The sequence below is a fragment of the Panthera pardus genome, unplaced genomic scaffold (assembly GCF_024362965.1).
Source record: "Panthera pardus isolate Hobbes unplaced genomic scaffold, ASM2436296v1 HiC_scaffold_21, whole genome shotgun sequence".
In the NCBI taxonomy this organism is placed as follows: domain Eukaryota; kingdom Metazoa; phylum Chordata; class Mammalia; order Carnivora; family Felidae; genus Panthera; species Panthera pardus.
The window spans coordinates 69917867-69942407 of NW_026526777.1; the positions used below are offsets into that span (position 1 = coordinate 69917867).

At 49.3% G+C, this 24541-nt stretch overlaps 1 protein-coding gene and 1 long non-coding RNA gene across 2 annotated transcripts in view; one reads left to right on the top strand and one right to left on the bottom strand.

Moving 5' to 3' along the window:
- DISP1 (dispatched RND transporter family member 1) overlaps positions 1 to 24541 on the bottom strand; it is a 186169-nt gene that overhangs the window by 10026 nt on the left and 151602 nt on the right. Inside the window, 4 exon segments of the mRNA XM_053909475.1 lie at positions 2074 to 2171; positions 2832 to 2959; positions 3701 to 3824; positions 9384 to 9413. Of these exon segments, the coding sequence (XP_053765450.1) occupies positions 2074 to 2171; positions 2832 to 2959; positions 3701 to 3824; positions 9384 to 9413 (380 nt within the window).
- Positions 1816 to 12770, top strand: LOC109258895 (uncharacterized). Its single transcript, XR_002076474.2, has 3 exons — positions 1816 to 2279; positions 12154 to 12251; positions 12382 to 12770. It is a non-coding gene; the product is annotated as an uncharacterized LOC109258895 (long non-coding RNA).

Genomic DNA, 24541 nt, shown 5'->3' on the forward strand with positions numbered 1-24541 from the left:
AGGTTATAACTGCCCATCAGACTCTGCTTTCAGGAATAGCTCGAATGGGAAAACACAAGTCAGTAACAGCAGGGGATCCTTTCCCCATTTTCCAGGAGAAAAATGTAAAAAAAGAAAGCAAACAATGTTATAATATTATTTTGGTTCAAAGCCTTTGTCTACTCACTACATCTTAAAAATCATAGGAGTCATAGAACAAACCTATTTCTGATCAGACTATGATTCGGACGAGCAATCTGTAAGAACTCTCCGCACGAAATTAATTGCACGCCTCCCTCTTAATTTCAAAACAAGTCACCACAATAGCGTACAAATCCCTGGAAGGCTGTGCTGAACATCAAGCGTGGGTGTTCTCCGTGGCTTCGAACCAGGGACGACAGATGCCAGGCGATCAACTTAAGAGTGCTAAAAACAGTCAATCGGGTACCACGGGCTGCCCAGGATCGCCGACATACGCTGCGTTCCAGCTGGGTCCGCAGTCTCCCTGCTACACCAGAGTTGAGAATGAACACTGGGAACATCTCACTAACACAGAGTGTGTTTCTGAATAGTCCGGCTGCGGGACAGACTGGACGGAGCACGGCCCTGGCGGCAGACCTGGTGTGACCAGGTCCCAGCTCTCCGGATGAGCAGCTTCTCTGAGCCTGGGCTCCTGATCTGGAAGCACGTCTCTCCCAGTTGCAAGAATTAAAGGAAAAACAGCACTAGGTAAGGGCTGTTCCTGCCTCCTCAGTCATTAGAACTTCATTCAGTAAAACAGAGTGGATTCACTACATTATCTGAAATGTGTAACCGTGCTGAAAAAGAAAACCAATCTGCAAATTTGTAAATAAAGCTTTACTACGTGAGCTTTTATTCATGATTATGAAGTTTTCTTTAGTAAACTCTTCATCAGATGGCCATTATCTTATGTTGATTGGTTTTGAAGAGCAAAATGAGCCCCTGGAAACAAACACCTCCTCCAGGGAGCCGGCCAGCTTTCCTCCAGGTGGGGCCGTACCGGGGGCACAAGTGTAGTGTGTGGGCTGCTGACAAAGAGGGGCCACATCTCGTGAGTCTGCTGATGTCTGTCCTGGTTAGTCAGAAACACATAGCACCACCTGACCTAGAGGAACCAGCCAGGACAGTCGACTGACCAGACTTCGGCTTTTCTAACAAGACGCAGAAAACAACACACGAGTTCCTCCCTGGGACCAGGACAGAAGCCTCCCTGGTCTCCTTTCCATCTCTCGGTTACTGTGCTGTGAAACAGCTTCCAAAGTACAGACCCTCAGGCTGGACAAGATCAGCGAGGTCCTCTAGTTCTCTAACGAGACAGGAAAATACACGCTTTAGGGGGAGTGTCAACAGGGAAAAAAAAGCCGAATTTGGAAGGGCTTTGGGGTCCGTGTTCACTGAAGGAGAAAGCAGAGCTCTGTGCTCACGCCCGCTCTCCAGGGCTGACCGGGCTCCTCCAGGCAGGCCCCTCGCTCGCGGGGAGAAGCTGTTAGTGAATCTGCTGCCCGCGTTCAAACACCTGGCGGTTCTACACGAATGTGTGGGTTCCTGACCTCAGGGAAGCTCCCACGTTTCTTCCAGGCCACGGTCTGTGCAGCCAAGTGGCTACGACCCGGACACGTCCCGCAGCCTGCCGCGCGCACGTTATGGGTCAGCCCCGTGGGACGGTATTCCGCGCATCCTTCTATCTCTAGTGCCTAACAAGGCGCAGAGAAGCTGTCGATAGACGCTTTCTCATGACGTAGAGCATTTCAGGGCTCAATCCAAAGATATGTATTTATTACTTGACTGAAAGTATTTTTTCAATAATATAAGAAATTTAAGAGGACTTGAAATTTGGGGCAACCAGGTCAAGAATTTTACTAGATGTTTTATCTTCCGTAAAACGGAATGGAATTATGCAATAATCTCTCATTGATTTTTACTGTAGGTGAATACGTTCAGGTTAGTGGTTGGCCGGCCCAGAGCAGGAAAACGGCTTCAGCTCCCCCACATCCTCCTCCCCGACTCGGTCTAACCACACTCGTCTCGAACACCGGGAGGCCCGAGGGGCTGTTCACCTGAGAGGCCACTCACTCGGAACGTCGCAGAAAAAGCTGTCCCTGTGGAAGTCCCAGTCGACCTCTCTTTTCTCTCGTTCATAGTGATCATCGGACCACCTGTCGTCCCGGTGGCTGAAAAGGAAGGACAACGTGAGAGGCAGGGACGTGCTGGTGACCGTGCGGGGAAGGCGGTCGACCACGCTGGCACAACGCCGTGTGACGGCCAATGGAGGACTTGCGGTAATAAGAATGTGCAGGGGCGCCTGGGGGGCTCAGTCGGTTAGGCGGCCGACTTCGGCTCAGGTCGTGATCTTATGGTTTGTGGGTTCGAGCCCCGTGTCGGGATCTGTGCTGACAGCTCAGAGCCTGGAGCTGCTTCAGATTCTGTGTCTCCCTCGCTCTCTGCCCCTCCCCCACTCGTGCTCTGTCTCTCCCTGTCTCAAAAATGAATAAATGTTAAAAAAAAAAAAAAAGAATTTACAAATAAAGGACTATTTCGAGGCCAGTAAGTGTACTGGTAACGGTGTATCCTGAGTCACAGCCTATGTAGCACTTGAAATTTAGCATTAATGTAAGCAAGCAACATTCACTTCCTCACTCCTGTAAAAGAAAAAACCCAAACCCTCACTTTCCACTCGAATGCAACAACATCTTAAAAGACAGTGAGAATGCCAACAAACCCAGTGGCAAAGATTTTGAGCCACACGTTTGCATCTAATCATTTTGCTCAGATACTGCTTAAAAGTGGAATTCGTTAAGCGATGTTCTGTGTAAAAGTTAACGAATAATTACCTCTTGGCTTGTTCATCTGCATACTTAAAAGGGTAGTTTGCTAATGTCGCTTTGTATCCCGTGTTTTTCACCATGTTATTCCACGTGACCAGTCTCTGGCCTATCGTAGTCCCTCTTGGTTCAAAGCCCTGAGACAAAATATCACAAACTCTCATTAGTGTACGTCACGTAGGCTCGGTGTAGTTCTAGGAGCGGGAGAGCCACGTCCACAGACGTGCAGGCCCTCCCCAGGCCCTCCCCACCGCTGCCCCGTGGCCGATGGCACCGAAAGGGTGGCCCGACATGACGGCAGCCACTGCTCGCCACGACGAGGCAGTGGGGTCGGTTCTCTGCTGCGTTCGCTGTCTCGGCAACAAGGCAAAGTCGTATCTGAAGGTTCTCTTTCCAGTTCATACCTAAGCATCCAGCAAACACTTTGATGTTATGAAAACTTACGGTCGCATCAGATTATGTCATGCACGTTAGTGTTTTACAGGAACGTTTCCTTAAAAACAGACCCTGCTCTCTCTTAGTAATACTGAAGTTCCTCTAACTCCTTCCGGGTGGAAAGAAGAGACATTCAGTCCTAACGACTTCACAAAAATACTTTTATAGAATGCAGATTCTCCATTTTATTGATTTTTGGCTTAAATGTGGGAGCCAAGAAGCAAAATTTCCAGATTTGTAATTGGTGAGTGGGTTCCTTGACCTTTTAAGAGCCTGAAACCACGATGGCACAAGTTTACTCTTCAGAAGGAGAGCTGCACCCCTACCAACAGCTCGAGAAGGTTTTAAAACGGGTCGTAATTACATAATGTAACATGCATTAAAATACTGAATTTTCCGAGGTCATTTTGGGCGAAAGAAGTTCAAGTGGCCGTTTTCCTTACCAGCAGTGGGTCGGAGAAGTCGGGCAGCTCGGGCACTAAAACCCCGACTAGGGCACAGACGACGATGAACGCGGTACACATGCCCAGGACCACGACGGGCCAGTCGGCGATCAGGGACGCATAACTGTGGAGCAGAGAGGACACAGGAGGCCGCTTAGGAGCGGCAAGAGGGCTCCCTGCCAAAGACAGCGTCTGTGAAATCCTCCTGGTTCAGACCTGGTCCGGGAGTGTGTCAGGGACAGATGCAGTGGGAGAAGACACACGGCACTTCAGACGCCCATCTGCTCCTCGGGAGACCAGCTACGGTCCACACGCCTGAGTGGAAGGAGGTGTGGCGGGGCAGAGGACCCAGCCCCCATCTCCAGACCCGTTTCTCTCCATCCTGTGCTCGGTCAGCTCTTAGAAAAGAGTTCAGCCCACAAACAGGCTCACGTACCCATGTCTCAAGAATAACCAAGCCAGGGGCGCCTGGGGGGCTCAGTCGGTTGAGCGTCCGCCTTCGGCTCAGGTCATGATCTCATGGTCTGTGGGTTCGAGCCCCGCGTCGGGCTCTGTGCCGACAGCTCGGAGCCCAGAGCCTGGAGCCTGCTTCGGATTCCATGTCTCCCTCTCTCTCTGCCCCTCCCCTGCTCATGCTCTGTGTCTCTTTGTCTCTCAAAAATAAACGTTAAAAAAATAATAACCAACCCCAAACCTCCCCACACACCTGCTGCTGTCTTTCCAGCGAAAACTATAATGAATGTGTCAGACTGGGCCCCACGAGGGCGAGATGTGCATTTTCTTCACTCAGTTAGTGTAGCATCAGTGCCCTCTCTTCACCGTGTAGCCGTGGCAGCCTGGCCTCCGTCTCCCCTCCTGTCACCAAACTGCCACCAGAGCCATGTCCTCCAGGCGCCCCTCCCTTCTGTAGGACCCTGGGCCTCCCCGTCCTGACATCTGCAGATCTCACGTGAACTCTGTGCTCAACAGAAGTTGACTGAATGGAATTTTCTAAAATTCAAGACGTATCTTGCCAACTTGAGGTTGAACTTGAGGTTGGCAAGAGAGAAAAAAGAAGCATTTCACTTATGGACAGTTACCCTCAAATCCTCAACAATGTTAGCTCCCTTGGCCGTGCCGATGGCTATTTCTGGCTCCTTACTCAGGTATTTGTGGGTTATTTCCTCAAAACCAGGCCAGTGGTTTCACGAAGCTGGCGGCTGCAAACGTCACTCTGAAGGAAGACGCCGTTGGCTCATGTTCACATTCCCATCACTCGACCCCATGGGTCTGGCCTTCTGGGGGGACTGACTTCAAATTACATTTTAACAAGGAAATCAAAATACAACATAATTACGCTTCAAGGGAGCACCGCCCCGGGCGATTCTCAGCCCTGCGGTCCTCAAGGTCACCACCTCCTTACGAGGAGCACTAGTTGTTCTCAGGCTCTACCTGTAGCGCCTCACTTAAGTCTTCAGCTTTATGAGACGCAGTGAGGCACGAGCAACTTACACAACTGTCCAGAGTCACGACACCAGCCCAGCTACAAAGTACGTCAGCCCGGGGGTGTGTCGCAGCACAGTGACCGTGGTCAGTGACGCTGTGTGCGCAACTGGGAGCCGCCGTCAGAGCAGATCCTAAGAGACCTCATCACAAGAAAAGAAAGTCCTGTAAGTCCGTGTGGTGGCGGATACCAGCCGGACCGACTATTGTCATCACCTCACAGTATCTACAAGTACTGGGTCATTACGTTGTGCGCCTGACGCTAATTTAATGTCATGTGTCACTTATAGTTCACAAAAAGGTGACAAATGGGAGCCCGGAGTCTGGTTTGAGTCGGGCCTCCTAACCACCGTGGTGTCACCTCTCGCTGAGCACAAGGGAATAAGTCTCCTTGGCAGAGTAGAATGTGGCTCCCCCAAATTCACATTTTAAATTAAATTCCCAAGTCACACGAACAGTTAATTTCATGATGCAAAACCACACAGGTCCACAGGCCTCTGATTCTGAACGCTGTTCTCGAGCCTCCAAATTCTGGATTTAAAAACTCACTAAAGTAAAATTAATGCGAGGTACCACGGAACGGGCTTGTGAACCTAATTCTGGATGTGATGAAACCACCGAGTCACAGACGCGGACTGCGGCTGTCCAAGCGCGAACGCCGTTTCGAGAATACACCCGGTGCTGAGGACCCGGACGTTTATCTCCAGCTCCACCAAATGCAAACTTAGATCTCCGGAACTGGGTCCTGTGTCAACAGCACATTTGAGACTTTCTGTTCACGGATTCAGACTTAAAAAGGGTCCTTTACGTTTAGACCTTGAAAATACCAGCCCTGGGAAGTGGGAAGAGCCCAGACTTGACGTTAAGTGGCTCATTCTTCTCTCAAATCACCAGCAGTTGTTCGCTGCCACCTACAAACACGCCGTCGACGCAGGTGGTGGGCACCCCAAGTGCTTGGCGTCCACACTGCGGGCTAATTTACCCGTAGGCTGACTCTTTGTTTTGCGTTCTTGAAAAACCTGCACACACAGGCACCGCGGTCTTAAAACCCTCCTCAGCAACGGTTTCCCTTCCCCGGGACAACATCTGGTTCAGACCCCTCCCTGTGAGAACATCTGGCTCGGACCCTTGCCCGTGACCACGTCTGGACTCTTCCCGTGAGAACGTGGGGTCTGGACCCTTCCCGGTGGCGACGTCTGGTTCGGATCCCGCAGCACCGTCCCACACCAGGTATCGCGCTGACTGCGCGCGGACGCCACACGGCACCCGTGACTCCCACCTGCGCCCTCCCGGCGTCCCGGAGCGCTCCCCGCCAACACGGCACACGCTTCACGTGCCCGCCCTGCCCAGGGACCACTGCTCATGTGCCGCGAGCTCCGTGGGGAGAAGACCCGACTCTTCTGGGGAAATTACACCCCGACGAGCGTTTCTCCTCTACCCCACGTTGGTGTCAGGGTCTGTGCTGGAGTCCGAGGGGCTGTGGACACCACGCGGGAAACAGAAGCTTCACGTACAGTCGGAAGCCCAGACGGTGGTTGTAATGTTAAGATAAAAGCCTAACAAAGCAGGATAATTTCAGCAGGAAAGGAAATTAAATATGGCCCAGAAGTGTCACTGCTACATTCTCCACTAACTGCAGTCCTGGTGAGTCTGGGTTCAAGGTCTATGTTCTAACTACAAGAACAAAGCACCCGCACGTCACGTTTCTGAACCACGTCACGTGTGCTCAGGAGAAGACCCGTCAAAGGAACCCTGGTGCCACTGCAGCGCGTCCTCCTGCGTAGCACAGGATAGCGTCTCACATCTGCCCGGATTCTGGGGCTCTGCATATGACACCCGTGTCTGTCCCCTGCCCAGCAGGCCCCGCGTGAGGCCCCAGCGATGCCCGGGCGCCGTGCGCAAGAGCTCACGGCACCTTCCCAGGAGGGCTGAGAGTCAGAGGGCACGCGCCCCTGCTACAGGACGGGAGGGGGACGCCGCAGGGCAGGGCCACCCACACGTGTCCGTGGCTGAACTGTGCCCTGGACAGACAGGCCTCCCTGCAGTCTTCACAAGCGACCCTCACCACACTCCCAGACGTCAGACGTCAGCCACTGTGTTAGTGGGCTTCTCCGGGGAAGAGCAGGTATTTCCCATCGGTCCAAACAAATGAGCAAAAGCCTCACAGGGTAACTTATGCTGGTGACACCGTGGGGCCCGTCCTCCCACAACAGGGCCTCCACAGGGCACTTTCCTCTCTCAGCTCACAAAGATGCCTTCCTCTGCCTGCCCCTGCCCCCCCCCCCCCCCGCCGGCTCTCTGGGAACAGTCTCTCCTTTCTCCCCTTACCCTGAGCAGAGAACATGAGCGCCCCGGACACAGGCCTCCCCCCGACGGAACACCCAACCCTGAGTCCCTCAGCCTGGCTTTGTTCCCGTGACTCTTCTGAACCTGCCGAAACTGCGAACTAGTCTGGGTCCTTGGTCTCCCTGAACTGAGCAGTTACCCTTTCTTCCGGAAAATCTCTTTCTCCTTGGTTTCTCCCCTTCCAGTTCCCTTAGTAACTGCTCCGTATCCCTCTTGTCCTTGGGGTTAGGATCAAAACGTTATTAATCATAATTTTTCCCACGGCATCAGCTATTAGTTTAGTGGGAAGAAAGACAGAAGCTTGAGAAACTTCCCCAAAGCAAAGAGGACACAGAACTCTTTCTTTGTTGGGAAGAAATAAATTCAGTGCACAGGTAGCATCACAGACCAAGGGCATGGGCATCTGGGAATACACACGGCAGACACGAATCTCACCCTTAAGGAACTTGGAACCTGATACCGAAAATCAGACAACTTGACAAATACAAAACCAGGTAAAGAAACACGTGTTTTTAGAGGGATACAGATGAACGTTTTGTGAATTCAGCAGAGATGACTTCCAGCTACAGTGGGGAAGGGAATCAGGAAAGGCTTTTCTGAAAAAGTTGTATTTGTATGCGTATATGCTGAAAAGAAGAAATTAGGACTTTTCAAAATACCAATCTAGTAACAGGAAAAATATGTATGAATCTTTTCAAAATGCAAAAATCCTTAGAAAGGGCTTTCTTATTTGTGGAAAACTGGAAATTCATTCTCCTGACCTGTCATATTTACTTGTATAACTTCTTTCCTTTATCTTCTGCCACAATTCTGTCTGCAAAAGGGAATAAACAAAAAGTGTATACACATACAATGGAATATCACTCGGCCTTAGAAAGGAGGGAAATTCTGACACCTGTTAGCACCGGACAAACCTGGAGGGCAGCACGTTGAGTGAGGTCAGCCAGTCTCGGCAGGACGAACTCTGTGTGATTCCACTCACAGGAGGGGTCGGCTGGCCCGGTTCACAGAGATGGAGACTAGAGCACTGGGGGAGGGCAGATGGGGAGCCACTGTTTCTGACTTGCAGGACGGAAGCAGCTCTGGACGTGGCGGTGGCCACGGTTGCGCAATAACGTGGACTTTAACGCAACGAAGCCGTGCACTTAAACGTGGTTAAAATGGTAGATTTTATGCCGTGTATATTTTACCACAATTTCAAAAAATAAATAATTTTTAGATGGAAAGGGAATTTCCTAATTAAAATTTATGTAGTAATTGCGCTTGAAAGAGAGGATCAGGCCCCCTGACCAGGCTTCGGTTATCAGGGCCTCGGTTCCTCTCGCGGGTGCACTGCAGAGATCACTTGGTTTCCCACGATGCACCAGTCTGCCACGTGGGACCACCACAGCAAGCACGCCACTGAGGAGACAAGGCTTTGGCTTTTTTGCAGAAACAACGTTCCACCTAAAATTTTGCTTTTCTACTGAAAAGACAAACCTTCAAAGTTTCCACCTCAAATACCACCTCCATTTGAATATGGTGACATTTTTAGCAGCAAACACAGACAACCCGCCTGAAATCAAGCGCCACAAGCCCCGGTCAGGGCAGAACAGTCTTTCTCCAAGACAAGGAAGACCACGAAGGAATGAGAGGCACCTCGGCCAATATAAACGATTCACCACAAACGGAATCTAAACCTTGAGATCGACACCAGTTCTGGAGAGGGAGGATCGCTCCGGCAGCCAGCTCAGGGGAAATTTACTTTTCCTTCAGAAAAATATGAATGAGGGAGGCCGAAGCAGTGTGAAGAAAACACTGCAGGGAAGGGCATGCAATCACTTTACTACTTAATAAGATGATCAGATTACTTTACCTTTTTGGTAACTTGAAAGGTCTGCATGGTCTGAAAAAAAGCAAAGGAAAACCAATCAGAAACGTGGCATCGTAACAAAGGTGTGCTCACGGCATCTCGTCCGTTCGGGCTGCTGGGGGGTGGCGGAGGTGGGGCGAGGGGAGAGCGACCCAGTGGCTGCCGGGGCCGGGGCCAGGATGGTCCGCACCCCGCAGGGGTCAGGGTCATGGCGCCTGTGCCCAGGGGTCCGAGCCTGTGCCCACACTGCCGCCCGGCTCTTCCAGGCCCCGGCACCTTCTCGTACCAGCAGCCCTCTACTCCCCCAAGACAGGAGCGGCTCCTCTGTCCGTCAGTTTCCTTGCATCCGCTTAGCACCTGTCGGCTCCTCCCTCTCAGCCTCTGCCACCCACTCCCTGCCCCGAGACGCGTGGACCAGGCGTCTGGAGAGCCCCAAACTGGACGTGGTCTCAACCCCCGTGCACTCTATTCCTCCCACGCTAACTTTTTCCATGGTAAGCGCTCAGTCAACATTCGGTGAGCCAACAAAATTCACCAGTGCTGTCGCACTCCCGCGCACAGCGGTTCTCACGGTGGGGGCTCCTGAGACCCTCCCCGGGCCTGAGGGGAGGCCCTGTTCCGACTGGATGAGGGCACACGGCCGGGTCTCTTGACTTCGCGTGTCTCACCAAACAGCACAGCGCAGCGCACAGACTACAGAGGCAGACGTGAGAGTCCCGTGTCTTCAGTTAGAAGACACCAGACAGATTTACTCGCCTCATTAAATTGTTCTTTGGTTCGGAAACTAGAATGATTTTTCATAACAAATGTTGTGTTAACATGTAAAGAGCTTATTACTGGTATTTTTAAATGAGTTAACAATTGGGGCGCCTGGGTGGCTCAGTCGGTTGAGTGTCCGACTTCGGCTCAGGTCATGATCTCACGGTCCGTGAGTTCGAGCCCCGCGTCGGTCTCTGTGCTGACAGCTCAGAGCCTGGAGCCTGTTTCAGATTCTGTGTCTCCCTCTCTCTCTGACCCTCCTCTGTCCATGCTGTCTCTCCCTGCCTCAAAAATAAAGTAAACGTTAAAAAAAAAATAAAAAAGAGTTAACAATTAATATTTTATTATTTTAATGTTTATTTATTGAGCGAGTGGGGGGCAGGGCAGAGAGAGAGGGAGAGGGAGAGAGAGAGAGAGAGAGGGAGAGAGAGAGAGAACCCCAAGCAGGCTCCAAGCTGTCAGCGCAGAGCCCGACATGGGGCTCGAACCCACAAACTGTGAGCTCATGATCTGAGCCAAAATCAAGAGTTGGATCCTTAACCAACTGAGCCCCCAGGTGCCCCATTAATTAACATTTTAAAAGTTTTAATTCCAGTGTGGTCGTATCGGATATAACCTGAATAAATAAAAGCTCTTGGGGCGCCTGGGTGGCGCAGTCGGTTAAGCGTCCGACTTCAGCCAGGTCACGATCTCGCGGTCTGTGAGTTCGAGCCCCGCGTCAGGCTCTGGGCTGATGGCTCGGAGCCTGGAGCCTGTTTCCGATTCTGTGTCTCCCTCTCTCTCTGTCCCTCCCCCGTTCATGCTCTGTCTCTCTCTGTCCCAAAAAAAAAAAAAAAAAAAAAAGTTGAAAAAAAAAATTAAAAAAAAAAATAAAAGCTCTTTGGGACCCTGGATGATTTCTGAAAGCATAAAGGGGTCATGACATCAGGACGTTCGATACCCGATATGCTAACTTAAGGTACGTAACTGTCTGTTGGATAAATGAGTGAATTTCCTGGCTGGGCACCCTCTCCTAGACCAAAATCTTGTGCGAGCTTCCTGTGCTTTGAGGAAACACAAACTCTGTCTCCCACCCTCTGGGCTCCTCCGGTCTGGAGGCTCTGGCTTGTACGCACACACCTAAATTCTGATGATTTCCCCTCAAATCTTCCACAATTGTTTCTCTCATGCCCAGGTATTACATGCCCAAAATTACAAAAGGTAAATTTTGTAATAATTTACCTTTATCTGATCTTTTCCCATTTGCATTTCACAAAAACAAGCCTTTCTTTTTAGAACCTATATGTAAATGGATTCTTTAAAAATTGAATTAGAGGACACAAGGACAAAGACAGGCACAGCTCGGGTTTGGTGGGCGCGCCCGTCAGCCTCGAGGCACAGAGGCGCGTGGATGCTGTGGAGCGTGGCCTCGGACCCCCTGCACACACGGCCGGGGGCCAGGAGCCACGCCGCTGAGCTGGTTACTACTCGGGGCACCCGGGGGGCTCAATCAGTTAGGTGTCTGACTCCTGAGCTCAGCTCAGGTCTCCATGTCGGGGTTGCATTGGGCCCCATGCTGGGCATGAAGCCTGCTTTAAAAAAAGTAAAATGGTTACTACCTAAGGAGGAATGAAGAACATTTAATTTTGGGGGTAAATCTACCCCAAACCCAAAATACTATATATTCAATATAATTATATATATTTTTTCTTTAAAAAAATTTTTTTTTAACGTTTATTTATTTTTGAGACAGAGAGAGACAGAGCATGAACGGGGGAGGGTCAGAGAGAGAGGGAGACACAGAATCCGAAACAGGCTCCAGGCCCTGAGCTGTCAGCACAGAGCCCGACGTGGGGCTCGAACCCTCGGACAGTGAGATCATGACCTGAGCCCAAGTCAGATCCCTAACCAACTGGGCCACCGAGACGCCCCCATATATATATATTTCAATGTAAGTTTTATTGAGATATAATCCCCAAACCATACATATGATCCATTTAAAGTGTACAAGTCAGGATTTCTCGTGCCTCCACAGACCGTCTTTAAAGAACGTGCTGCCTGAACACCAGCGATGAAGCTACTCATGACTCATGAGCTTGGAGAGAAAACCTACAGACAGAGCGGGAGAGCAAGGTGCCAAACAAAGGAGCAAATCACATAACTTGTACTCAAAACCTTAACGTTTCACCCCGTTTTTAGGTCCTACACTGTCAAAACCACCTCCTGAATTTCCATGAGAACCAAGTAGACTTTGTGTCTTTAGGTCTGAAGTGACCTCGGAGCCACAACCTGGAGCAGCTGGGAAGACATGGTATTTTCTTAGCTACGTTGTGGGTTGTAACAAACGTAAATCTTCTCTTTCCTCCTACCCACCCCACTGACTTTTTTTTAAACAGATAAATTCATGGGTCTATGACTAGTTTATTCCTCAGGGGCTGAAACAACCAGACTCATCACTGTCTTTCTGCTTGCATAAAGACTTCATTTTATGTTAAATTTGGGAAAATAAGTGGAGATTGTCACATCTGTTGAAAAAGGAAACTTGGGGTTACTACCAAGTAACCTCCAGGGAAGCCACAAAATCCCTCTGAACCTTTTACCTTAGGGGACACGACAGTCAGATGTCAGAAACGCCCGAAATACACCTACAGGTGGAGCTGCACTGTGGTCGCGGAAGCGCCCGTGACACTTCATCCACCGGGGGCGATCTTACCCCCCTGGCGACATCTTTCCGATTTGCTGCTTTTAATCTCCAATAGAGCCTGCAGGACGATTTTTCACCTAAACTCGGCCTTGGGTTGATAAATGACAACTGCTAAAAACAAATCTAGTCTCTTTTACAGAGTGAAAGTCTTTTTCCAGAGTTCATTCACCGGTTAATACCACGTGGTCAAACGCACGCCCCAAACCAAACATAGTACCTCTGCCTGTTCTTTGGTTAGGTTTTCAGCCTTTTTCAACTGAGTAAAACCCCAAGGCAGGTGGCATTTGCTCGGTGACACGGTCACAAGGATGCACTGGGGGATGGGCACAATTCCCAGAGGGCTAGCTGGGGTCCCTCCCTCTCCCGCAGGAGAAAGTGTTTCTGCACACAAGTGGGGGACAGTGACATTGCTACGGGACGAGGCTCCCATCTGCTTAAGAAGCACTTACAACTCGGGTCGGGTACCGGTAACGAGCCGTAAGCCGTCCCCGCACCTGACCCCTGAGAACAGGCGCAGCCGCGAGAGCCTGGGCTCCAGGATCCCGTGGCCAGCGAACCGTGCTGTGTGCACAGCCCTCGGTCAAGGGCACAACGTTCCCACAAGGGAGGCCAACGGGTGCAGAGCATGGTGATCACCATAATGGGGTTGAGGCGGAGAGGCAAGGGGTTTTTAAAAAAGGGAACAGAAAAAAAAGTATGAGAGAAAAGTTAACAAGAAACAGAAGAAAATGTGGAGAGGCTACACATGGTGTTTCCTTGTTTCCCTCACCTTTTAACTCTCTTAGTAATGTCTGAGGAGAGAGTGGGAGGCCGTAGGGAGGGGGAAACGAGCAGGAACCGTGAACGGTAGAACCTGCAGTGTGCACGTGATGCTGTGGTCACACGAGCGGAGCCGCCGTCGTCACCACTCGTCACTGTGACAGCACCGCTGGCCGTGCTCCCCGTGCTGTGACTGTCCTCCCCGGACCCCCTCTCCCTGCACCCCTCCCCTCCAGCAACCACGTGTGTTCTCCGGGTCGATGGATCGGTTTCTGCCCTGTCTCTGCCTTTGTTTGTTGTGTTTTAGAGTCCACAAAACCATACGGTATTTGTCTTTCTCTGATTTATTTCACTGAGCATAATACCCTCTGGTCCATCCACGTTGTTGTAAATGGCAGGCTCTCACCCTTATTATGGCCGAGTGATATTCTAGTGTGCACGTGCACGTTTCTACATACCACATCTTTCTTCAAATTATTTTTTTTTAAACTGCAGTATTTTCTTTATTTAAATAATCTCCACGCCCAATGTGGGGCCTGAATACACGACCCCGAGATCAAGAGTCGCATGTTTGGGGCACCCGGCGAGGCTCGGTTGGAAGAACATGTGACTTCTGATCTCGGGGTTGTGACTTCAAGCCCCACGTTCAGTGTAGAGACTACTTAAAAATTAAAAAAATCTTTAAAAAAAAAAAAAAAGGCACGTGCTCTACTGACTGAGCCAGCCAGGTGCCCCATTACCACTTCTTCATCCACTCGTCTGTCAGCGGTCACTCGGGCTGCTTCCAGACCCTGGCTACTGTAGATGACGCTGCCATAAACACAGGGGTCCACACATCCCTTCAAATTAGTGTTTTCATTTGCTTTGGGTAAATACCCAGTAGTGTGATTACTACTAGGGTAGTTCTATTTTTAACTTTTTGAGGAACCTCCACACTGTTTTCCACAGTGGCCGCACCAGTCTGCATTCCCACCAACCCTGCACGAGGGTTCCTTTCTCCCTGCATCCTTGCCAACACCTGTGGTTTCTTGTGTTGTTTCTGGCCATCCTGACAGGTGTGAGGTGGTATCTCATGGCGGTTTTGATCTGTATTTCCCTGAGCATCTTTTCATGTGTCTGTTGGCCCTCTGGATGTTCTTCATGTATTTTGGACACGAACCCTTTATCAGAGGCCACATTTGTGAGTATCTTCTCCCATTCAGTAAGTTGCCTTGTCATTCTGTTGACAGTTTCCTTCACTGTGCAAATGCTTTTTTATGGGGAGGGGCAGCAAAAAAAAAAAAAAAAAAAGGCTTGTTATTTTGGTGTAATCCTAATAGTTTATTTTTGCTTTTGTATCCCTTGCCTCGGGGGACGTATCTAGAAAAGTGTTGCTAAGGCAGATGTCAGAGAGTTTCCTGCTCATGTGTTCTTTCGGGATGTTTATGGTTTCAAGTCTCACTTTTAGGTCTTTAATTCATTTTGAGTCTATTTTTGCATACGGTGTAAGACAGTGGTTTCATTCTCATGTCGCTGTCCAGTTTTCCCAACATGATTTGTCGAAGAGACTCTTTCCCGTTGTATACTCTCGCCTCCTCTGTTGGAAATAGACCCTACAAGCCTGGGTTTATTTCTGGGCTTTCCATTCTGTTCCACTCCTTTTTTTTTTTTTTTTTTTTAACTGAGGTAAAACTGACATAATATTATGTTAATTTCAGGAGCGCAACCTAATGATTCCATATTTGTATACATGAAAAATGACCACCAGAAATCTGGTTAACATTTATATAGCTTTGCACATTTCTGAACAATTAAAACCCTTGAAGGAAATATACTTTCTGCTTCATGACAATAACCAAATGTCAATAAGAAAGTGCCCTTTAAAGTAGCACATTTTGTCTCAATAGTCCCACTGGATTGTGCCTTTTTGTAAAAGGGCAGTGTGCAAATAACACCTTTTCAGTTCAGCGCTGAACTTTCATGGACCAGAGCTGACGTGTAAGGTCTGTGCCACGGGGTAACACCCACAGCTGCCTGGGTGATGGATCTCCTGAAGGCTCAGTGGACGTGACCAAGTGCACGTCCGTCCCACGCACCCTGGGACTACACACAAGTACAAAATACACCAGGCGGGCGGCGAAAGGGCCGGCGGAGGAGGACTAACATTACAGAGCATCTAACAAACAGCAAGCACTTTGTAAATGTTAAAGAGGATATGTAGCATATTTTTCCCTTTTTTTAAAAAAATATCATTCTCATATTGGCTAACATACAGTGTGCTCTTGGTTTTGGGGTAGATTCCCATGGTTCATTGTTTCCATACAACACCCAGTGTTCACCCCAACAGGTGCCCTCCTCAATGCCCATCACCCACTTTCCCCTCCGCCACCCCCCATCCACCCTCAGTTTGTTCTCAGTATTTAAGAGTCTCTTGTGGTTTGCCTCCCTCCCTCTCTGTTTGTAACTATTTTTTCCCCTTCCCCTCCCCCATGGTCTACTGTTACTCAAGTTCCACATGAGTGAAATCATATGATTATCTGTCCTTCTCTGCCTTATTTCACTCAGCATAATACCCTCCAGTTCTATCCACGTTGCTGCAAATGGCAGGATTTCATTCTTCCTCGTTGCCAAGTAGTATTCCATTGTATATATAAACCACATCTTCTTTATCCATTTGTCAGGTGATGGACATTTAGGCTCTTTCCATAGTTTGGCTGTTGTTGAAAGTGCTGTTATAAACATTGGGGTACAAGTGCCCCTATGCATCAGCACTCCTGTATCCCTTGGGTAAATTCCTAGCAGTGCTGTTGCTGGGTCGTAGGGTAGTTCTATTTTTAATTTTTTGAGGAACCTCCACACTTTTCCGGGGCGTATTTTATTTTATTTATTTAAAAAAATTTTTTTTTAATGTTTATTCATTTTTGAGACAAACAGAGACAAAGCATGAACAGGGGAGGGTCAGAGAGAGGGAGACACAGAATCTGAAACAGGCTCCAGGCTCCGAGCTGTCAGCACAGAGCCCGACGCGGGGCTCGAACTCACGGACCACGAGATCATGACCTGAGCCGAAGTCAGCCACTCAACCGACTGAGCCACCCAGGCGCCCCTTCCGGGGTGTATTTTAAATAAATACTTGAGGATGAGGAAATTGTCTACAGCAAAGTAGGGAACCTGGTGGTAGAAAGATGTGAGAGAAATCTGGGACCGGAGATCGTCGGCTGGTGACCCTGGACAAGACCTTCCATTTCCCAGCGTTTGTGAGAAACGAGAAAGAGCCACAGATGAGCTGGCAGGGTGGCAGGTTTCTGCAAACCGGGGAGCACTTGCCCAAAACAAGAACGGCACCCCCACCACTCACTCCCCGTTCATCTGCAGATGCAGTCAAACCTCATTTAAGAAGGCTATCAGGAGACAAGGGCCCTATAATTCACAAGCACTGCAAACCTTCCCGGGTCCCTTCAGAAGAGGCAAATGGCACTACCAGCTGAATATAATAAAAATAAATGGCATCACGCACGTAGGCCTAGGTAGAATGAGAGACTGCTAGGAACCCTGAACATTATCTCATTTAATCTTTGTTTTTACGAAACAGAGAGGAAGGTCCAGGATCACAGAGCAAGTCAATGGAGAGGTCTCAAAGGCACATTTGCCGACTTGATCCTGCGTTTTCTGGCCACGATCGGGAGGGGTGGGTGTTGGTGCCACGAGATCCTGCTTGTAAACAGAAAGGAGGCGGAGTGGGAAGGCCTCATTTCAGAGCAAGAGAGCGCAGGCCAGGATGCTTACGGAGGGGTGGACTGCAGCGAGCTGACGGCAGCTGACGTGCGCACCTGCTAACAGAAGGTTGGGTAGACGCTGGTGCCCCATAGGTGCAACCCCGTGCAGGGAGTGCACACACATGCACACACACTGATACAGGAAGAACACCCAGGCAAACCAAGTGAGGACTTTCACAACAATTCACACTGTACTTATAGGAAAAACTAAATGCAAAATGTGTAAATGTGTTTTAAAAATGTGGAGGGGAACATGGCAAATCGGTAGCCCTGTTTACTGCGGGGGAAAGAATCAAGGATGCGTTTTACTTTGTATTTTTGAATTCGTGAGAACGTATTCATGAATTAGCTGTATAATTAAAAAGAAGTGAAAGAATTTTTATAAAGGGAAATTGCATATGTACTCATGTAGGTACGTGTGACTCAAGTCAAGAAATTGAAAATTTCTCTCACTGATACAGAATCCTATCAACTAGATAAAAAGAAGTAACACTATCCACAGATCACCAGTTTTATTTTATTTATTGAAAAAAAATTTTCTTTGCAGTTATTTATTTCTGAGAGACAGAGAGGGACAGAGCACAAGTGGGGGAGGGGCAGAGAGAGAGAGAGAGGGAGACCCAGAATCCGAAGCAGGCTCCAGGCTCCAAGCCGTCAGCACAGAGCCCGATGTGGGGCTCAAACCCAAACCACGAGATCATGACCTGAGCCGAAGTGGGATGCTTAACCGACCGAGCCACCCAGGTGCCACTCTTTTTAAAGAACAAAATCCATTTCATCCAAAATCTATAGTTAATTCTGCTTGATTCAAATATTTACTGCACAGTTTAAGTGACTACAAGCAATTTCACCATCATTTTTGGAGTTGCTAGCTCTGGGCTCCTGACCAGGGATCAGGTTCAGGAGGCCTCAGAGCAGGACCTGTGGAGTCAGAGCCAGGGCCACTGCTCTGGGCAGTGTGCCAGGAAACTGTGACCCCCCTCCCTGCCAGACAAAAATAATTAGAGAATAATACAAGAAAATAATCAGAACTTCAAGGTGTAGTGCAAACATTAAGTGGTCAGGGGACAGGGAGCGGATGTGAGGAGATAGTAATCCTAAGATTAGTGCTGAACTTGACATGAGAAGCAGAGCTTGAGCGAGGTCTGGGGGGCAGGCAGGGTTCAGACAGACAGAGGCAGAGGGAGAGGAAACACACATCATACAAGACACCTTCCCGAGCAGACTAAGCAATGTCCCCAGAACAGGGGCTGCAGCATGGGGAAGCAGGATGTGGTAAAATGCAACCTCTATCCCAGGACACAGGATGTAGTAGGTGCAACCTCTGTTCCAGGACATGGGATATGGTAGGAGCAAACTGTATCCTAGGACATGGGACATGGTAAATACAAACTCTATCCCAGGACACAGGACATGGTAGGTGCAACCTCTATCCCAGGACATGGGATGCAGTAGGGTGCAAACTCTATCCCAGGACACGGGACGTGGTAGGTGCAACCTCTATCCCAGGACACGGGACTTGGTAGGTGCAACCTCTATCCCAGGACACGGGATGAATAGGGTGCAAACTCTATCCCAGGACACAGGACGTGGTAGGTGCAACCTCTATCCCAGGACACGGGACTTGGTAGGTGCAACCTCTATCCCAGGACATGGGACACGGTAGGGTGCAAACTATCCCAGGACACAGGATGTGGTAGGTACAACCTCTATCCCCGGACACAGGATGCAGTAGGGTGCAAACTCTATCCCAGGACACAGGAAGTGGCAGTTGCAACCTCTATCCCAGGACACGGGACGTGGTAGATACAAACTCTATCCCAGGACACGGGATGTGGTAGGTGCAACCTCTATCCTAGGACAGGGGACATGGTAGATACAAACTCTATCCTAGGACACGGGACGTGGTAGATATAAACTCTATCCGAGGACGAATGATCTGGTGGCAGGAGCAGGTGAGTGGATGGCAGCCCAGGTTGGGAGCCAGTGCAGGGGGTTTACACATATGACGCTGAAGGGAAAACAGAATGACTTCGATCTTCCTTTAATGATTCAGAAAACCTCTGAGAATCTTATGAATATGGGAGTAAAAATTATTAGTATGTACTTTATAAATATATAGGGTATGACCAGAAAAATGGTGAAATACTGAATAAACCAGGTTGATATATCCTACGTAGGTACCTTATACCGCATTTTCACACTCACTGTTGTTCAATATTTACGTATAGTGATGTACTTCAGGTACAATTAGAAACACCTAAAACTACATTTAACGTATCTTTCTATAATGATGCCTTCAGCTGAGTGAAGTCAGTGATAATTTGGATGGTATCACAGAGAGGCTGTCCAAAAGATCGGTCTGGAGGTTGGGGGCACAGCTTTAGAAGCACATTTTTGAGACTTACATTAAGACTGATTCAACAAATATATATCTCATTACTGTCATTTAGATAAGAAAGACGTATAAACACTTCTCACTTTTTAAAAAATTTTTTTCCACTTCATTTACCTCTAAGTTAGTTAACACATAGCGTAATACGGCTTCAGGAGTAGAAGCCAGTGATTCATCTCCTACGTATAACACCCAGAGCTCGTCCCAACAAGCACCCTCCTCAATGGCCACCCCCACCCCCATCAACCCTCAGTTTGTTCACTGTATTTAAGAGTCTCTTGCGGTTTGTCCCCCTCCCTGTTTTTATCTAATTTTTCACTTTCGAAATTTTATAGATCTTATCTAAAAAAAAAAGGAAAAGCATCTTGTATTTTTGCTACAGAGTATACAGATGATAGAAACAAGGGTGTGTGTGTCCACTATAACCTCAGTGAAGCCACCCCTGCCGGGGTTACTGCTCGGACGAGGCCCCCCTCGCACCAGAGACCGAAACATACTCCTCCTTCACAAACGGGCTGGTTTCCTTCTCCTCCAAGCTCTTCTGGCTTCCAGTTTTTAGTGAACGTCCACATTCGGTTCAATGTCAAAACTGTTGTTTGAGCTCGAAATGACAAGAAACCTCATTAACCTTTCTTAAATTCATTTCCCACACATTTTCAATTATTTTGCCCTACAAAATTACTCAGTAGGGCACAAGTTTGAGGGTGTTACAGAAAAGCCCAAACCTTTGAGGGGAGTTCCAAAAACAGTAAAAATCCCCAGTATCAAAAGGAATCACAACAGTGTAACCAACATCGTGCGGCTGCTGTCCAGGAGGACAGGCTAGTCCCTCAACATCCACAGAAAGTCTTTAGTTCTGCTTTTAAGAACAACGTAGAGTGGGGGCGCCTGGGTGCCTCAGCTGGTGGGGCGGCCGACTTCGGCTCAGGTCATGGTCTCGCAGTTTGTGGGTTTGGGCCCCGCGTCGGGCTCTGTGCTGACAGCTCAGAGCCCGGAGCCTGCTTCGGATTCTGCGTCTCCCCCTCTCTCTGTCCCTCCCCTGCTCACGCTCTGTGTCTCTCTGTCTCTCAATAATGAATAAACGTTAAAAAATTAAAAAAAAATGTAGAGTGAACCTGAGTTTTCTTCCTTAACTAAATTTGCTCATATTTATCCTTTAGCTGCTTAAAAATTAAGTTGATGTGGGGCACTTGGGTGGCTCAGTCGGTTGAGTCTCTGACTTCGGCTCAGGTCATGATCTCACGGTTCGTGGGTTCGAGCCCCAGGTCGGGCTCTGTGTTGACAGCTCAGAGCCTGGAGCCTGTTTCGGATTCTGTGTCTCCCTCTCTCTCTGCCCCTCCCCTGTTCACGCTCTGTCTCTGTCTCAAGAATAAATAAACATTAAAAAAAATTTTTTTAAATTAAATTGATGTAACTCAACTGCCAAAGACCTAATAAATAAAGATCAAAAGCAAAACTTGAACAAGCTCGGTTTTTATAACAATAATACTGACGAAAAGAGTTTTCTTCTCAGCCAAAAGTCCAAGGTTAAAAGAATCAACTAAGCTTAAAAGAATTCAACTGAGAACAAATGAGAAAAATTTTCTGAGGAAAAATGAGGAAAGCCCCAGCAAGGCGGGACCCACCTGTTCTCAGGCGGCAGCGAGGGCCACCAGCTCTGGCACCAGTGCCGCTACGTGGGTTCACGGTGGCGTAGGCTCTGTGCCAAAGACACCCAAACACCACGGAACAGCTTATCCTGAGGACAACGTACCAAGACACCCAGGGCTAGAGGTTAAGAGAGCCTGTTGCCAACAGCGTCAACCTTGGGCCCCGACACCTCGGCTGTAATGTCTTCATCTGTACGATAAAGAGAGCTGGGTTAAATTATTTCTTAGGTCCTTTCCAGCTGTGAACTTATACTGCACTCTGTGGAGTCTCAGGTAATTCAAATCGCCACCTGCATGTTGTGACGCCACGCCACGGCGACAGCCGAAAAGCCAGGCTCCCCTAATCAATACTCGGGGTGGAAATACATCATACGAATAATCAATACAAATGAGCCTCCAAAGTGTGGGTAAGAACCAATGTTTTAAGACAATTTGGGGGCACCTAGGCGGCTCAGTCAGTTGAGTGCCCAAATCTTGATTTTGGCTCAGGTCACAATCTCACGAGTTCAAGCCCCGCGTCAGGCTCTGTGGGATATTCTCTCTCTCTCTCTCTCTCTCTCTCTCTGCCTCTTGCACTCATTCTTTCTCTCTCTGCCCCCCCATTCTCTCTGCCCCCCCACTCATTCTCTCTCTCTGCCCCCTGCACTCATTCTCTGTCTCTCTCTCTGCCCCCCACTCGTTCTCTCTCTCTCTGCCCCTCCCCACTCATTGTCTCTCTCTGCTCCTCCCCACTCATTCTCTCTCTCTGCCCCCCCACTCATTCTCTCTCTCTGCCCCTCCCCACTCATTCTCTCTCTGCCCCCCCACTCATTCTCTCTCTCTGCCCCTCCCCACTCATTCTTTCTCTCTGCCCCCCCATTCTCTCTGCCCCCCCACTCATTCTCTCTCTCTCTCTGCCCCTCCCCACTCATTCTCTCTCTCTGCCCCCCTACTCATTCTCTCTCTCTCTCTGCCCCCCAGTCATTCTCTCTCCTGTCTCCCCCACTCATTCTCTCTCTCTCTGCCCCTCCCCACTCATTCTCTCTCTCTGCCCCCCCACTTTTCTCTCTCTCTCTGCCCCTCCCCACTCATTCTCTCTCTGCCCCTCCCCACTCATTCTCTCTCTCTCTGCCCCCCCCACTCATTCTCTCTCTTCCCCCCCACTCATTCTCTCTCTCTGCCCCCCAATCATTCTCTCTCCCTGTCTCCCCCAATAATAGGTAAACTTTAAAAATGCTTTGAACAATAATGCCAACCCTTCATGTTAATAGTGACAGAGACTTTTTCTAATGGCTTAATAAATGGCTTAATGATAAAACTGCTACAGGGCTTGGGGGGAGTCTCCCCGCGTTGGCTTTGGAGGGGCGTGGAGACATGGCCCGTGTCACAGGGTGACGGCAGGCCCCTGGCCACCAGCCTCACGGTGTCGCCAGAGCAGACACGCCGGAGTGCTCCCCACCACCTCCCACCCACAGCCATGAGAGGCTGCCTAAAACCTTTTTTTTACCTAAAACATATAGCTTTGATGGGCTTTTTCACTTACTAAGTTTTGTCCAATCCTACATAGGAACTTTAACTTTTGGAGGAGGAGCAAAGCTTTGAGGAGGAGACAGATTTTCTGTTTTCACATTGTTTTTGTTTTCTGATGATAAAATGAACACGTCCATCGGTTTCAAGCCTGAAAACGCAGAAAACTGTGCAGGAAACACAATCATCCGCAGTCTCACCACAAAGATCTACCCTCTATATTCTTTTTGATCTGTTTCCTTCCAGTATTTTTCCCCTTTGTGTCTAAATCTGCACACTGGACGCATAAAGTGTCATCAGCGCGGGCCATGAGCTCGCTCCACATAACTCGAATCTTCCGAAAACGTGACTTTTAGCAGCCGTGAAAGGTACCGCCACATTTGTCCTAATTTAGTACATGCGCTCGTAATCGCACAACACACGGCTTTGTCTCCCGTGTGTTTGCGTGTGCTCACACTCCCTTATGAGAACCTGACTCCAGCTTTAAACGTCACATATTTCCCCGATTTGTGGTGTGTTTTTAACACGATTTTTCCGGACACACACCTTAGAACTCCTGTATTATAATTTTCCTCTGTAATTTCTGTAACTACTTGTACCAACGACCCCGAGGCCGGTTTTCTTCCCGACTCCTCTGAGTCACCGAGGCCGGCCCTGTTACTTCTCGGCATCGTCTGCTGCAAAGCCGTTTTCAGGGGGAAACTCTCGTCTAAACGTTCACTTTCATAAAACGTGGCACCTGGCACCGTGGGGACGGCTGACGCGCCCGACCCCGTCCCGGAACAGGCTGTGACGGGCACCATCAGCACAGCTGCTCACGTGGGTTGTCACGTGGGTGACACGCGTGGCCTCTGAGACCGGTCCTTCTAGGCCCAGGCAGGACAGCGGTGACGGAGCCTGGGCGAGCCGCGCCCACGCCGTCAGCCATGCACGGATGCTGGGCCGGGAGCACCTCCCAGTCCCTCTGGGTTTTTGTCAGAAGGAGCAAACATTTGGGCCCGTTTGAGAATGGGAGCCAGGTGGAGGTCAGGAGCCCACCGAATTATCAGCAGGTTCTAAGTTGTTAGTGAGCTCAGTTTCCTCTGTCCTGGTGGGTCCACGGATCCAATTCTTCCCACAGAATCACACTGTTTGGGTTGACCGGCCTTCAGGACAGACCAGTCCCAGGACGGAACGCACCTGGCAAATCCTATTACCTTTAAAGAACGAGGGGGCTCACAGAACCCGACACAAGGACCCCTCGATATGAGAACCTCAGCTCTGCAGGGACGTGCACGTCCTGGGTGACAAAGTGCCTGAAGGAGGTTGCAAAAGCTCTCCGGCTCATTCAGAGCAACTTGCCAACAGGACAAGAGCATGAGCCCCAAAGGTGGTATTTCAGCAAGACTCCCACAGGCTTTCCTCGTGTGGGGGTGTTTCTTACAAAGCCAGCTCACATTCCGTCCAAGTCAGCTGAGCACAGTATGTGGCCCAGAACCTGACCTCTGCCATCAGAGGAGGTATTCTGGGAGAAAAGGCTTACATATGCAGACTCCCTTGTGTCAGAAATGTCAAAAACACCCTCTCTGTTCCTTCTTCCTGGCCCCTAAATCCTGGCTCTTCCATACGGAAAACTTAAATCTTTTTATAATCTTGGCTTGCTTCTATCACGAGAC